Source organism: Hevea brasiliensis, chromosome 9 (assembly GCF_030052815.1).
Source record: "Hevea brasiliensis isolate MT/VB/25A 57/8 chromosome 9, ASM3005281v1, whole genome shotgun sequence".
Classification (NCBI taxonomy): domain Eukaryota; kingdom Viridiplantae; phylum Streptophyta; class Magnoliopsida; order Malpighiales; family Euphorbiaceae; genus Hevea; species Hevea brasiliensis.
This window is the reverse complement of record NC_079501.1, coordinates 11,359,934-11,375,824: the sequence shown is the minus strand read 5'-3', so window position 1 is coordinate 11,375,824 and position 15,891 is coordinate 11,359,934. Positions and strand designations below refer to the sequence as shown.

General features: G+C 26.4%; 1 protein-coding gene across 1 annotated transcript; it reads left to right on the top strand.

Moving 5' to 3' along the window:
* The first annotated feature begins 8,988 nt into the window (after positions 1-8,988).
* On the top strand, positions 8,989-15,304 carry LOC110635184 (probable methyltransferase PMT2). The gene is made up of 7 exons (XM_021784425.2): positions 8,989-9,341; positions 10,258-10,912; positions 11,007-11,217; positions 11,353-11,647; positions 12,177-12,566; positions 13,219-13,296; positions 14,686-15,304. The coding sequence occupies exons 2-7, from the start codon at positions 10,265-10,267 to the stop codon at positions 14,909-14,911; spliced, it is 1,848 nt and encodes a 615-aa protein (XP_021640117.2). The 5' UTR covers positions 8,989-9,341; positions 10,258-10,264; the 3' UTR covers positions 14,912-15,304.
* The last annotated feature ends 587 nt before the right edge of the window (positions 15,305-15,891 follow it).

Here is a 15,891-nt window from a genome sequence, read left to right as displayed (position 1 = left end):
AATTTGCAACAGAAGATATAGGTTAATAGTAACAATAAGTTTGAAAATGAAACCTGCCCATCGAAATTGCCTTTACATTTTCCTCGAGCATTGAAGAAGCAGACTGAACGTAACCCTTTCTTAAGAATTGGACACATTGTCGAAGTACCAAAGGTTAGTGATTAATTCGGTCTATCGAGAAGAAGAGGGTGATTCTGTTGCGGCAAAAATCTGGGTAAAGATAGAGAATCAGAGATACAAAACAATGAAAATTTAGCTACAGAACTAAAGATAGACGAAACAATGATTTGGGTTCTAGTTATCGAATGTGTTAGAACCAGAGAAGTCTAATTTAGCTGGCGGTAGAGAAGGCTGTGGCTGGAGGTACGGTTCCAACTTCCCAGCTGACGAAAGCGGCTTGTAATGGAATAAAAGAAGGTTTTTTCTTTTTTTCCCTCTAACTTATTAAGAATTTTTTATATTTCATAAATATTTGAATTTAATTAGATTTCATAATTTAATTTATTTTCTAGCAGTCCTCTTTTTGTTATTGATTTTACTTTACATAAATTATTGTGATATTCAAATACAATGCAATTATATATCTTGCATAAGTTAATTAAGATGTCTATGAAGAAAATTATCCCATAAAAGTTGCTAAGATGTTTGCTGAACCAACAAGTTTAACGGATAATTTGGATAGGAATCCAATGTTGTTTAAGTCGATTAAGATGAAATCATGAGTTCAGATACTGTACTCATACTAATTCCATAGAAAGGACGTTGTATTAAACTATTTTGTATCATCTGAATAGCTCAATCATGTTAAGGACAAAATGGGCAGACTCTCCTTAATATTTTAACATTTTCATTAAAGGAAAAATACTAGAAACAAGTATATCTTACATTAGTATATATAAAAAATAATGTTAAAATATTAAAATTATAGTATTACATAAGTATAAGACAGAGCTTACTATTTTTCAAAAGCCTTGCAGGGAAAAATATAATTATTTTATGGGAAAATTATTATTTAGTTATTTTATTTTAAAAAATTAATTATTTAATTTTATATTTTAAAAATATATTAACTAATTTTTATATTTTTGTGTTATTTACTATTTAGTTTAAAATTTTTTGTTAATCAATATATTTAAAAAAAAATAAATGAATTATGTAGTTATATTTTCTCAAATTGTAGAGGTTAAATAAAATTTAAATCAATACTTAAATTGACTATAGGATTAAACAGTAAATAAAATAAAAAATTAATTAATATATTTTTTATAATAAAATATTTAATTTTATTAAAATAAGTTAAACAATTAAATAATAATTTTCTCTTATTTTATTAATTTTTCATGTCAAAGAAAATGTAGAGTATTTGTAATTAAAAAAAAAAAAGGGAGTGTAGGGTATTTAAAATATATAATTTACTAATGTTTCGTACTAATTAAAAAATGTTATTATTATTATTATTATTATTATTATTATGTTTAAATGTGATTTATGAATGAGATTGCCCAACTGTTGAGCCGTGTTAGTCAAAAGCATTTGAAATTATGAACGGGCGGGCATTAATGCATTATGCTGACTGCCCAGCGGTAGGGTCATGCCTTTACTTTCCAAATTTTATTTATTATATAAAATTTTTAAATATAAAATATTATTATAAAACTAGATATTTGCAGCTCGAAAGATTAGGGACTTAAAAAAATAATAATAAACTCAATAAAATGAATAGAAATAAAATAATTTAAATATAGTATTTATGCAAACACGATTACAGATTTAATGTCAAAAAAAATTCTCATAAGAATTGAAGCTAAAATGGATCTATATTCAGATGGCTCAACAGTATGGTTTAATATAATTTGACATAGTAAAATGAATATGAAGAAGTATATGAAATATATAATATTTTATGTTTATTTTTATTTATTGTATTTATATTTTGTATAATAATTAGTAAAATAATTAAATAATTTTAATTTTATAAAAATGAATTAGTAATTGATTAAATTATTTTTTATTTAATTTAATTATTTATTATATAAATATTTATTATATTTAATAAAAATAAAAAATAAAATTAAAAAAAAAAAGTTAATTTTCTTTTTAAATGCAATAAATAATATTTAACAATAGAAAAATCTAAATGTGACACATAAAACTAAATAAAGATGTAAGCTTATTTTAAGTTCACTTGATGTCTTAAGCACCCTGATTAAAACTCTGCCAAACTATCAAAACGCCCCCCGATTAAGTTTATTTTAGAAAATGGGACCTTTCCTAGGAGGGGGATGGCATAGAATATAATAGGTCATGTAGGGGAGGGGACGGCAACAGATAAGAGCTAACATCATTCTCAACAGTCAGCATACGCGATCTAATGTCGTTGAAAGCCAAACTATCATCCAATCTTTAATACGACTATTTTTGTTTAGTAGTCCAATTGATTTGGTGAGCAGCGACGGGTTATATAATAAGATGTAATTTTTTTTTATAATAAAAATAAATTATTTTAAATAATTAATTAAAAAAAATTTAAATTTAAAATTTCTTCATTCTTTATACTTTAAAAGTAAATGAATACTAATTAGGTTATTTGATTAATTTTAATAAGAGTATTTATTACTCACTCTATTTATAAATAATAATTATATTTAATTTTTTATTTTATTTAAAATTATTTATTATATTTAAAAGATTAAGAATAATTATTTTTTTAATTTTATCATTTATCTATATAAAATATAATAAATATTTATATAATTTTTTAAAACTAATATTATCACATGTTTCATAATTAAACCAGCTATTATTTATATTGATATTATTTCTTCAAATTTCTAATAAAGTGTAATTAAATAAATTATTAATATTTTTTATAAAAATAAAATTATTTAATTATTTTTTTAATCATCACGAGAACTCTAAACGTGATTACTGTTTATGTGTGAAATAATAGTTGTCTCTCATTTTATTAAATTTTAATGTGAAGGAAAATGTAGAGTACTTGTAATTAAAAAAAAAAAAAAGGAAGTGTAGGGTATTTAAAATTTATATTTACTAATGTTCCGTACTAATTAAAAAAAATGCTATTATTATTATTATTATTTTTTTTATTTTTATTATTATGTTTAAATATGATTTAGGAATGAGATCGCTCAACTGCTGGGCCGGGTTAGTCAAAAAGCATTTGAAATTATGAACGGACGGGCATTAATGCATTATGCTGACTGCTGAGTGGTGCCTTTACTTTCTAAATTTTGTTTATAATATAAAATTTTTAAATATAAAATATTATTATTAAACTAGATATTTGCAACTTGAAAGATTAGGGATTTAAATAATAATAATAATAATAATAAATTCAATAAAATGAATAGAAATAAAATAATTTAAATATAGTATTTGTGCAAATAGCATTATAGATTTAATGTCAAAAAAAATTCTTATGATGGCTCAATAATATGGTTTAATATAATTTGACAAAGGAGTAAAATGAATATGAAGAAGTACATAAAATATATAATATTCTCTCTGTTTATTTTCATTTATTGTATTTATATTTTACATAATAATTAAAAAAATAATTAAATAATTTTATTTTTATAAAAACATATTAATAATTAATTAAATTATTTTTTTATCATTATTTTTTTATCTCACTTGATTATTTATTATATTTAGTAAAAAAAAATTAAAATTAAAAAATAATTAATTTTATTTTGAAATGTAATAAATAATATTTGATAGTAAAAAAATCTAAAAACGATACATAAAAATAAACAAAGATGCATATTTTAAGCTTATTTTAAGTTCACTTGATGTCTTAAGCACCCTGATTAAAACTCTGCCAAATTATCAAAACGCCCCCGGTTGAGTTCATTTTAGAAAATGGGACCTTTCCTAGGAGTGGGATGGCATAGAATATGAAAGGTCACGTAGGGGAGGGGACGGCTACAGATAAAAGCTAACATCATACTCAACAATCAGTATGCGTGATCTAATGTTGATGAAAGCCTAACTATCATCCAATCTCTAATACAGATTTTTTTTGTTTAGTGGTCCAATTGATAAAGCCGTGACGGGTTATATAATAAGACGTAGTCATCTCTTTTTTTATAATAAAAATGAATTATTTTGAAATAGATAATTATGAGAGATTTATACTCGAAATCTCTTCATCTTTTATATTTTAAAGATAGACGAACACTAATTAGATTAATTGACTTTAATAAGAATATTTATTACTCACTTCATTCATAAATAATAATCATATTTAATTTTTATTTTATTTAAAATTATATATATATTTAGAAGATTAAGGATAATTAATTATTTTTAAAATTTTATCTTTTATCTTTATAAAATATAATAAATATTTATATAATTTTCTAAAATTAATATTATCACCTCTTTTTTAATTAAACGAACTATTTGTTACGTTAATATTTATTTTTTTAGATTTTTAATAAAAAATAATTAAATAAATTATTAATATTTTTTATAAAAATAAAATTATTTAATTATTTTTTTAATTATCATAAAAATTCTAAATGTGAGTTCTATTTATAGATGGAGAGGGCAATAAAGAAAAAAACTTCTATGCTAATAATGCTAAAGTCATGAATAACATCTTTTTGGTGTGGCCCTTCAATCAACTCTCCCCATACCCTACCCTCGCACACATTCATTATGGTGTTACCACTATTTCCAACATATCCTCTTTATTTAAAAAAAAATATATATATTTCTTTTGATCATTCCTCGTATTTGTTTAGAAAAAATTATTTTTATGAAATAGATAGACAATAAAATAATATAAATTATTTTTAATAAATAATTGCAATATTATCTCTCTAAGTTTTATGTTTTTCATTTAAACTAACGTTATATGCTATAATTCTTTTTTTTTTATTATTTTAATTGATTCGCTGAAAAATGGTTGTGTTGAAAATTTTTATAACATTATAAAAAAAGTATGAGGTATTCTTAACTGTGCATAATAAATTGTTGGGGTTAAATATTGATAAAACATAGGAACTAAAATAAAAATATAAAATATTAGGAAATAAAATTAAATGATATAAAAAATGTAAATAAAATTTATATAAAAATATAGAGGTTAAAAAAAATGTTAGAGGATAAATAATAATTTCTTTTTTAAAATATACTAAAATTTATAAGTAAACTTTTTAATTTTAAAGATTTTAAGAAGTAAATAATGATTTTTAAAAAATATATTAAAATTTAAAAATAAAATTTTAATTTTCAAAACTTTTTTTTGGGGGGTGGGGGAAGTCCTAAGGCTGTTTCGCCCGCTTTGACTGTTGGCATCTTTTTTTTTTTTTTTTTTTTTTTTTTTTTTTTTTTTTGCAAAAAGCTTGAGAGATTAAGTAGATTCAAATATAGAATAGTTGGGATAATAAAGTTATTTTATGTAAAAAAATTAAATTATTTTACTAAAATATCCTTTATATTATTTTTATTGAATAATGCATATATTTGAAATTTAAATTTTAAATTATGTATGTTGTATTTATTATAACTATAAATTACAATATAAATTAAAATTTTCATTTATTTTCTCTCTCTCCTCTTTTCTTTAATTAATGATTTTCTTTTTTTTTAACTAGGTTTACAGATTTAGAAAAAAAATGTTATTTATGTAAATTAAAAATAAATAAAATAAAAATAAATAATATATTATTTTTTTATTTTTATTTTTATGTGTAAATTAATATTAAAAAGTACAATATATTTTACTTTATTATAATTAAGTAAATGATTAATCTAAATTTAAATTTATTAAATTAACTCAGCTAAACTAACAATATAAATCAATTAAATTGATTCGATTAATGTATATATAATAATAAATAATGAATTAATATTATAATTTCAAATGAATTCAATTGACTTAATTAAAAAAATCATATAAATAAATTATATATTTTTACTCAATTGAATCAATTAAATAATTAATTTACTAAAATATATTATCAATCTAACATGTCACGTGTTTAATTGATTCAGTTGACTGAAATATATATTCAATTGAATCATTTAAATAATAATCGTCACAATTAACTCACAGTGTATATGGTTAGTTGATTCAAATGATTCAATTCACTCAAAATATATATAGTTAATTGACATAATATGACATGTTACATAATTAATTTGTTCAATTTACTCAATTAATTGCTAATAATAATCATTACAATTGATTCAAAATATATATGGTCAGTTGATTCAATTGACTCAAAATATATACAATAAATTAACATAATGTAACATGTTATATAATCAATTGATTCAATTTACTTAATTAATGGCTCATTTGACAAAAATATATGATCAATTTAATATGTCGCATACTCAATTGATTCAATTAACTAAAATATATGATCAATATGACATGCCACAAACTCAGTTGATTCAATTGATTAAAATATATATTTCATTGAATAATTTAAATGGTAATTGTCACAGTTAACCTAAAATATATATGATTAATGTGACATTGTATATAATCAATTGATTCAATTGATTTAAATATATATTCAATTGAATCAATTAAATGATGATTGTTATAATTGACTCAAATAGATATGATCAATATGATATTATACATAATCAATTGATTCAATTAACTCAATTAAAAGCTCAATTGACTAAAATAAATTATTGAAGTGATATGTTACACACTTAAATTAATTCAATTGATTTAAATATATATTCAATTGAATCAGTTAAATGATAATTTTCGTAATTAGCTCAAATATATATGATCAATGTGACATATCATATACTCAAATTAATTCAATTGACTCAAATATATATTCAATTAAATTATAATTTTTACAATTGACTTAAATGTATATAATTAGTGTGACATTACACATAATCAATTTGATTTAATTTACTCAATTAAAAACTTAATTGACTAAAAGATATGATTAATGTGACTTGCAACATACTCAAATTAATTCAATTGAATTCAATATATGCATTCAATTAAATTAATGTATACATTTAATTGAATCAACTGAATTATAATTTCACAATTAACTTAAATATAATTAATGTGACATTGCAAGTAATCAATTGATTCAATTGACTCAATTAAGAGCTTAATTGACTAAAATATATAATCAATATGACATGTCAAATACTCAAATTGATTCAACTAATTCAAATATATATTAAATTGAATCAATTAAATTATAGTTTTTACAATTGATACAATAAATGTGATATATCATATGCTTAGTTTATTTGATTGATTGATTAAAACATATATTTAATTGAATTCATATAGATTTACTCAAACCAAACAAACATATTAATTTATTTATCACTGTTTAATTCAATTTCATATTATAGATCAAATTTAAATTAATTTTAAATTGAATAATAATTAATTAATTTAATTTAATTTAAAATCATTTTTATTTAAAAATCAAATAATTAAATTTAATTAAAGTCATAAATTAAAATTAAAAGTGAGATGAGTAATTTGATTTAATTAAAATTAATCCCAATATTAACCGGCCCTTTTTTTTTTAACTAAATTAGCCAGATTAAAGGGTAGAAAATTTGACATGTTGCATCTTATATATTTTATGCAATATATATAATTTTTGTCAATTGGCACAGAGTTGAAGAAAAAAATAAAAAAACCTCAAAATGATAAATATTGGCTAAATGAAAAAGCACATGTGGATTATACTATTTAAAGTTTTAATAAAGTAAAATTAAAATTTAAATATTAAGTATATATTATTAAAATTTAAATAATTATATATATTTTATTCAATGTGTGTAAAGAAAATAAGTGTAGAGAATAAGTTTAATTTTTTTTTTGAAAATAAAAAAATAATTTATTATTATTTGTTGAAAAAAATAATGTAGTTGGTGAAAAAATATTGAAAGAGAAAAGAGTAAAAAATAGAAAAAAAATTTATCTCAAAAAATATAAAAAATAAATAAAATATTTTATATTACTAAAAATTCCTTGATATATATTAATTATGAATCTATTTAATCATTCAGTCATGATTTTTTTTTTCTTGAGAAAACTGACTTTGGCATCTTGAATTCCATTACAATTATAAAATTCATGGTTTTACTAATTCAACTAAAAAATACGAGCAGCTATACGTTTTGAGACAACCACCGGCACGCAATATTTCACCCAATGTCAATGGCGTCTAATCCCCGGTATGTGCCGTTGGGTAAACATTAGTGGTAAATTACTAAATTACCACACTCTTAACCACTAGCTGGATTTACCCCTCGGGTCAAATCGGACGTTGGACATGGGGAGTAGGACCCCGCGTCGTTGGATTTCCATTCGGCTTATGACGCATGTGCGTTCCAATGATAAAAACCATCTCACTCATGGGAGCAGGGGTCCCATCACATATGCAATTTTTCTTATTATTTTTTAAATTATATAAATAAAAATTATTTTAAAAAATTAAAATCAAATAATATTCTTAAGATGGCTTCTATTTTTAATTAAAATAAAATAAAATAAAATTACTTCATAAAAATTTTGTAAAAATTAGATAAAAGTTTTATTGAATCCTTTTATTATAGTTAAATTAGTGAATTAATCATAGTATTTTAAAAAACATTAGTTAAATTCTAAATTTTAATTTTGTTATTTTTTTATTAATCTATTTTTTTTTAATTTTTATTATTAATAATAAATATTTTTATCCTTAAATTTTTATTGTTATAAATTTTATTAATTAATTTTTACTATCATTAATAATTTTTCCCCGTTAATAAATTTTTCGTCACTCCACTAACAGCTAATTTGACAAAGAACAAACGGAAGAAATAAGAATAAACAATGGAGTCAAATATAAATGACTAAATAATAATAATAATTTTAAAAGCTTAAATAATAATTTATTATTTTATTATAATAATGAAAAATAAAAGAGAAAACGAAAATTGCGTGGGGACAGAGAAGAGAAGACGCGTGTGATGGATTTTATATGGTTCCTCACTTCTTTACCACGACGCAGTGCGACTGGCAGCAAGATAGAAAAGCACTCGCTCTCGAACGCTTGATTTTACTTTTATTTATTTATAGATTAATTTTAGTAAAAAAATTTGACAATCGGAGCCAAGGTTTCGAGAGATTTATTGAGAAAATTCATTCGGATTGGATCTCTGAGATCTCTCTCTGCTAGGAAGTATCCGTCACAGTTCTTCAGCTTTATCATTATTTTCGTTGCAGAGGACAGCATTGAAGCTACTCAAGTCAAGTGGAACATTTGCTTTTATTCTGCTTTTGCTTTTGGATCTTTTTGACGCTCTGCTTCATGCGATTGGTAATCTATTTGTGTTTTCCTTAATTTTTATTTTTCCCTTTCTGTTTCTCGTTCTACTTTGGTATGCTTTTCATTTTTTTTTTTTTTATCTGATCTTTCAACTTCGTTAAAAGTTTGGTTGGTTAGTTTGAATTACTGTGTGTTGAATGATGGCTTTTTTTTTTTTTTTAATTATGTTTGTGGTTCTGAGATCAGATTTGGATCCTCTGCGAGCTTAAGTTAGCTGTTTAAAATTCACATTTTAAGAAAAATTGGGTTCCTTAATATCTGCTAAACTGAAGATTTTACTGAGAACTAACGAATTAACGAAATGTTATCTCATTGTCTTCTCTGTAGGAGTGCTTATAGATTTATTCTATGCGTAATAGTGAAAATTTTAGCATTGATTTTACTTTATGCTGTCTAACTCTTGTATAAAAAGAGTATAAGAATGAGCTGCCTTTTTATTTTTTGGTTTCTCATATGTAAATGAGTTATAATTTTTGATGTTCCTTGCTTTTCTTTGTTTATCTCTTTTTGTGATTGCACTATACATGGCATAATATGAGTCGCTGAACGAAAGATTACTTGTTAAAAAGTGGTTTTGGGTTTTGCTCTGATGCTTTAGCTTTATATACATGTATGTACCCCGTGTATCTTGCTAGCCTTGGATATGGTTTCTTACTTTTATCCCTTGTTGAGAACTATAATTTTGCAAGAATTCAATTCAATTGATTTTTTTTTTGCCGATTCTCATATCTGTAACCAAAGAATTCAATTCTTTTGACTTAAAAAAATAAATCATTTTTAAAAATATAAAATTCATGCATGATTGTGTAAGAATTCATTTGAATTCTTTTATTGCAAATTATTTATTCCAAAGGAACCCATAATAAATTTCATAATTGATACCTAAAAGATCTGGTAATGGTTTCAGGGTTATTATGGCATTGAAAACTAATTCAGCTGATGGTAGAACTAGGAGTTCCATACAAATTTTTATCGTAGTTGGGCTGTGTTGTTTCTTCTATATACTGGGTGCATGGCAGAGGAGTGGATTTGGGAAGGCAGACAATCTTGCTATGGAGATCACTAAAAATACGGGAGACTGCAATTTAATCCCAAGTCTAAATTTTGAGACCCATCATGGTGGTGAAATTGGGACTATCAATGATTCTGAATCAAAACCCAAAGTGTTCAAGCCTTGTCATCCCCGTTACACTGACTACACGCCCTGCCAAGATCAGAAACGTGCTATGACTTTCCCCAGGGAAAACATGATTTATCGAGAGAGGCATTGTCCTTCAGAGGAAGGGAAGCTACATTGCTTAATTCCAGCACCCAAGGGTTACGTTACTCCATTTCCTTGGCCCAAGAGTCGTGACTATGTACCATATGCTAATGCACCATATAAGAGCTTGACAGTTGAGAAGGCTATTCAGAATTGGGTCCAATATGAGGGCAACGTATTTAGGTTTCCAGGTGGTGGAACACAGTTTCCACAAGGGGCAGATAAGTATATTGATCAGCTAGCTTCAGTGATACCGATTGCTAATGGGACAGTCAGAACTGCCCTGGACACTGGTTGTGGGGTATGTTCCTCATTCTTTTTGTTTTCCTTGTGTGGTTTCTGTTTGATGATGTGAATCTGTTGATAATCCTTCTGCATTTGTTTATCTCAACCAGGTTGCCAGTTGGGGTGCATACCTTTGGAGTAGAAATGTTATTGCCATGTCATTTGCACCAAGAGACTCGCATGAAGCACAGGTTCAATTTGCTCTTGAAAGAGGTGTACCTGCTGTTATTGGTGTTCTTGGTACTATTAAAATGCCATACCCGTCTAGAGCCTTTGACATGGCTCACTGCTCTCGGTGCTTAATTCCATGGGGAGCCAATGGTGAGAGCTTCTTCGTGTAAAGGAATTGCTTTTGTTATTTTCTCCTCTTTTTGGTTTTTAATTTTTTTTTTGGGTGTTTTATTGTTTTAAGTTGTGATAGCTGCTGAATTAGGTGATGTTTTTATGTCCTTGTAGATGGAATGTATCTGAAGGAAGTTGACCGAGTTCTTAGGCCTGGTGGTTACTGGGTGCTTTCTGGACCTCCAATCAATTGGAAAAATAATTACAAAGCATGGCAGCGTCCCAGGGAGGAACTCCGGAAGGAACAGAGAAAGATTGAAGAGGTTGCTAAACTTCTTTGCTGGGACAAGAAGTATGAGAAGGGTGAAATGGCCATATGGCAAAAGAGAGTAAATGCTGAATATTGTCCTGGCAGACGAGATGATTCTAAAGTTACTTTTTGCAAAAATGCAGACCCAAATGATGTGTGGTATGAATCCATAAAAGTTTCGTTTCAATTTATTGGTCACACCACTTACATAGCCTGCATGCACGCTGTAAAGCAATAATTCTTTATATTCCAATAATTGCTAAATATTCATTAATCGAAAATTATCTAGAAGGTGTTTGGTTTAACTTATGAAAATCAGCTTATAATGCTTATAAGCTAATTTGAGTTTATAAACATTTACTAGTTTGGTTAAGGTGCTTATAAGTAACCGATAAGCAATTAATGTGATTAGTAAAAAAATAACTTATGAGCACATTTAATATTAAAATGACTAAAAATAATATTAAATGAGGATAATGTAGTAAAATACTTTGTCAAACTAGTTAATGAAAAGTTGGATCCCAACTTTTTTTTTTTTAGCTTATAAGCTCAACTTATAAGATCAAAAATTGTTATAAATAAATAGTTTAGCTTATTTTTAGAGCTTATAAGTTGGTTAGCTAAGACAAACACCCTCCTAGTATCCAGTGTCATTTGTTCATTTCTTTTTGTTTGTGGTGGCTGATAGGTACAAGAAAATGGAGGGATGCATTACTTCATATCCCGATGTTAGTAGTCGAGACGAAGTTGCTGGTGGGGAATTGAAAGCATTTCCAGACAGGCTTTTTGCTGTTCCCCCAAGAGTTGCTAGTGGTTCTATTCCTGGAGTTTCTGTTGAGACGTACCAGGAGGACAATGCTAAATGGAAAAAGCATGTAAATGCTTATAGGAAAATCAATAAGCTTATTGACTCTGGAAGGTATCGCAGCATTATGGATATGAATGCTGGATCTGGAGGATTTGCTGCTGCCCTTGAGTCTCCCAAATTATGGGTTATGAATGTTGTGCCTACTATAGCTGAAAAAAGTACATTGGGTGTCATATATGAGCGAGGATTGATTGGAATATATCATGACTGGTAAGCCGTTCTAAATATTTTGGTTACTTCCATTGGTCACTGTAGCTTATAATCAGGGCTTTAGCAATTCCATTACATCTTTAGCACCACTCATAACGCTTAATATTTTCCTGCTGCATGATGAGAAAGTTTAATGTTGTTTAGCAAACTCTTTCAATATCTTATTCCTGGTGTATGGCATGTAAAGTACCTGCTAATGTATGGTTCCCTCAAAAACTACTTTTCTATGTGAAGATGGGCATTTTCCTGTGTTTGGCTCTGAATCACTAATGTGTTCTGCATGTGGGCCGAAGTCCTTTTCTGCTAATTTTTTTTTCAGTTTCATTAGTATTTAAAGTTAACAAAGTCATTATCAACTTTTTCTTCTTCAGTAATGTTTAATATTTTCATGCTGCACGATGAGGAAGTTTAATGTTGTTTAACCAACTCTTTAATATCATATTCCTGTTGTACTGCTTGTAAAGTACCTGCAAATATATAGTTCCCTCAAAAATCTACTTTTCTATGGGAAGATGAAGTGATGAACCTTTTCCTGTGTTTGGTTCTGAATCACTAATGCGTCCCAAATGTATTCAAAAGTCCTTTTCTGTTTATTTTTGTTTGTTTCTTTTGTATTTAATGTTAAAAAAGTCACTATCTATTTTTCTTTCAGGTGTGAAGCTTTCTCCACATACCCAAGGACATATGACCTTATTCATGCCAATGGCGTTTTTAGTTTGTACAAGGATAAGTAAGTTTTGCATTTAGTTCTCTGCTTGATTACAAGGCCAATTTTTCCTTGCTTAATTTGCATCCAGTTCTTTATTCATTGTACAAGTCCTTTTAATGTGTTCTTCTGCCACAAATTTTAATTTTAGTGGTCATCTGTAGACATTTGGATGGTGCTATTTTTTACGTTTGTAGTTATGCATGTGTACAAATTTGATCTATTTTTCTTTGGCATAGTCAGTGACACTTATGCATAAGCGGAAGTTCATGTAATGCCTCTATATTGAGAAAGCTAGTCATTTTACAACACAGTAGGACAATTGTGATTAAGACCGTGATATAGGCAATCAAATCACTTTTGGTGCAATATAAGTTCTCCAACTTTTGAAATCACTTAAGATGGGAGCATCCTGAGGGCATCTGTTTTTAATCATACTTCTTAATTTTTGTCATCATTTCAGTTATTTTGTTATTTATGTCTAAAAATAAAGTATGATATGGTGTTTTTATTTTGTTTTAAATAATTATGCTTCATACGTTAATTTTTTTTCCCTCGTTTATTGATTAAATATATAAATAGAGTAAGATACAACCTGAGGAGCTAATGAACTTGATGCAATCTGATGCTTAACATTCTTTGTTATATCTCTATATTCCAAACTTTTAATCGATCTCACTTTCATATTAATTCATTAAAAAAATGGTAATTTGGTATCATTTGGGAGATAGATTAGGGAACATGGGTTGTGAACGATCAGCTCATTTTGACATGAAATTAAACCTTTGGGCTAAATTTTTGCTGTAGTCTACATCAGACCAGGTGTACATGGTTCCTTAGACGTTTTCAAGCCTATTATAGGCCTAACGTTTCTTTAGGACATGAGCAGCTCTGATTACTGGATTCATTGGTGCAGTTGCTTTATTGCTTGCAGGATATTTGCATGAGGCATCAGCATACTTAGCTATTGCCTTAACCATTTGCTGATTCATGAGCAAATATTAAGCAATTCAGTTTGAAAAGTAACCTTAAGTTTGACTTATTTTATTGAGCTCATAAATGTCTCCTAACAATCTGAATCTCAGCACTTCAATGCAGTTTTGTGGATTAAAGAGTACCATGTGGGGCTATCCCCAGTGTGGAGTTGTAGTGGCTTTGCATCACATTCAGTATAATAGAGTATTTGCATTTGGAGTCCAACTGATACAGCTGCATAGAGCTGCATCAGATTACCAGATTAATGGACTTTGTAAGAAGTCCTGGATCGGTTTTATCTTTTCAGTTTCCAGTTATGTGCTTATGGCTAAACCAAATAGTTTGCTATTCTTAGCAGATCATCTGATTGTTGTGTTAGTTCAATACTGTACTATTTCTCATGCCTGTGTAAACTCATAAGTGAACAAATGAATGCAGATGTAACGTAGAGGACATTCTTCTGGAGATGGATCGAATTTTGAGACCAGAAGGTGCAATTATATTCCGCGATGAAGTTGATGTGCTAATTCAGGTGCGGAAGATAGTAGGAGGAATGAGATGGGATACTAAAATGGTGGACCATGAAGATGGTCCTCTAGTTCCTGAGAAGATATTAGTCTCAGTGAAGCAGTACTGGGTTGGAAACTCAACATCCTCGCAGTGAATGGAGAAATGGAAAAGGATGAAACTTTGCAACATGGCTGTTTGAGCTGGTAAAGTGGCGACACGAGGCCTGAGCTACATGAATTGATGATGTATTTAATCATGATCATCTTTAATTGCAGAGTGCTTTTTAGCCTTTAGCATAGGCACATGATATATATTTTAAATATTATTAATTGGCCATGTTATTTTGTTGTAGTAATTTATGAATAGATAGATGCCTGTAAGGCTTACGACAACCGATCATCAATTGTTTTATGGTCCATCTGTTTTGGGGTTATTTGGTTTCTCATTATGGTTTAGGACCAAGTGCAAAAAAGAAACAGAAAATGAGGAGGCCTGGGTTTGATTTATTGTTTATTTAGTTTTATTTATTAAATATTAGATTTTTTAATGTGATTAGGAACTTATTTGAATATAATTTATGGCTCCATTTGTTTAACGAATGATATTTTTTTTAAAAAAAATTTTTGTATTTTTTTTGCTATTTAAGGCACTTAAAAAAATTGATTATCAAAAATATTTTTTTATCAAAAAAAAATGTCATTTTTAAGGAAAATGATTATCTTAAAAAAAGAAGTTATTTTTTTTATTTTTATATTATTAATTTAATGTTATAAATAAATAATAAAAAATATTTTTATAGAAAATATTTTTTTTAAAAAATATTTTTAATTTCATATGTAAATTATTTTTTATAAAATAAATGAAGGGAAAATAATAATATTTTTTATAAGAAATTCCATATTAATGAACACGAGCTAAATTCATGACGCTATTCAATCTACATGTGATAATGGGCATTTCATTAATTGGTTAAAGGGGAACTCTACTGATAAAAATTGATACTAAAAATGACGATTTTTTTTTTTTTTTTTCTAGAGGATGGAAATTTAGCGTGGAAATTTAGTTCATAGTTTGAGTGGTTTGCATAAAATAATAGTGTTGTCCCATTAGATGGTAGGGCTTGGTTCCTGAACA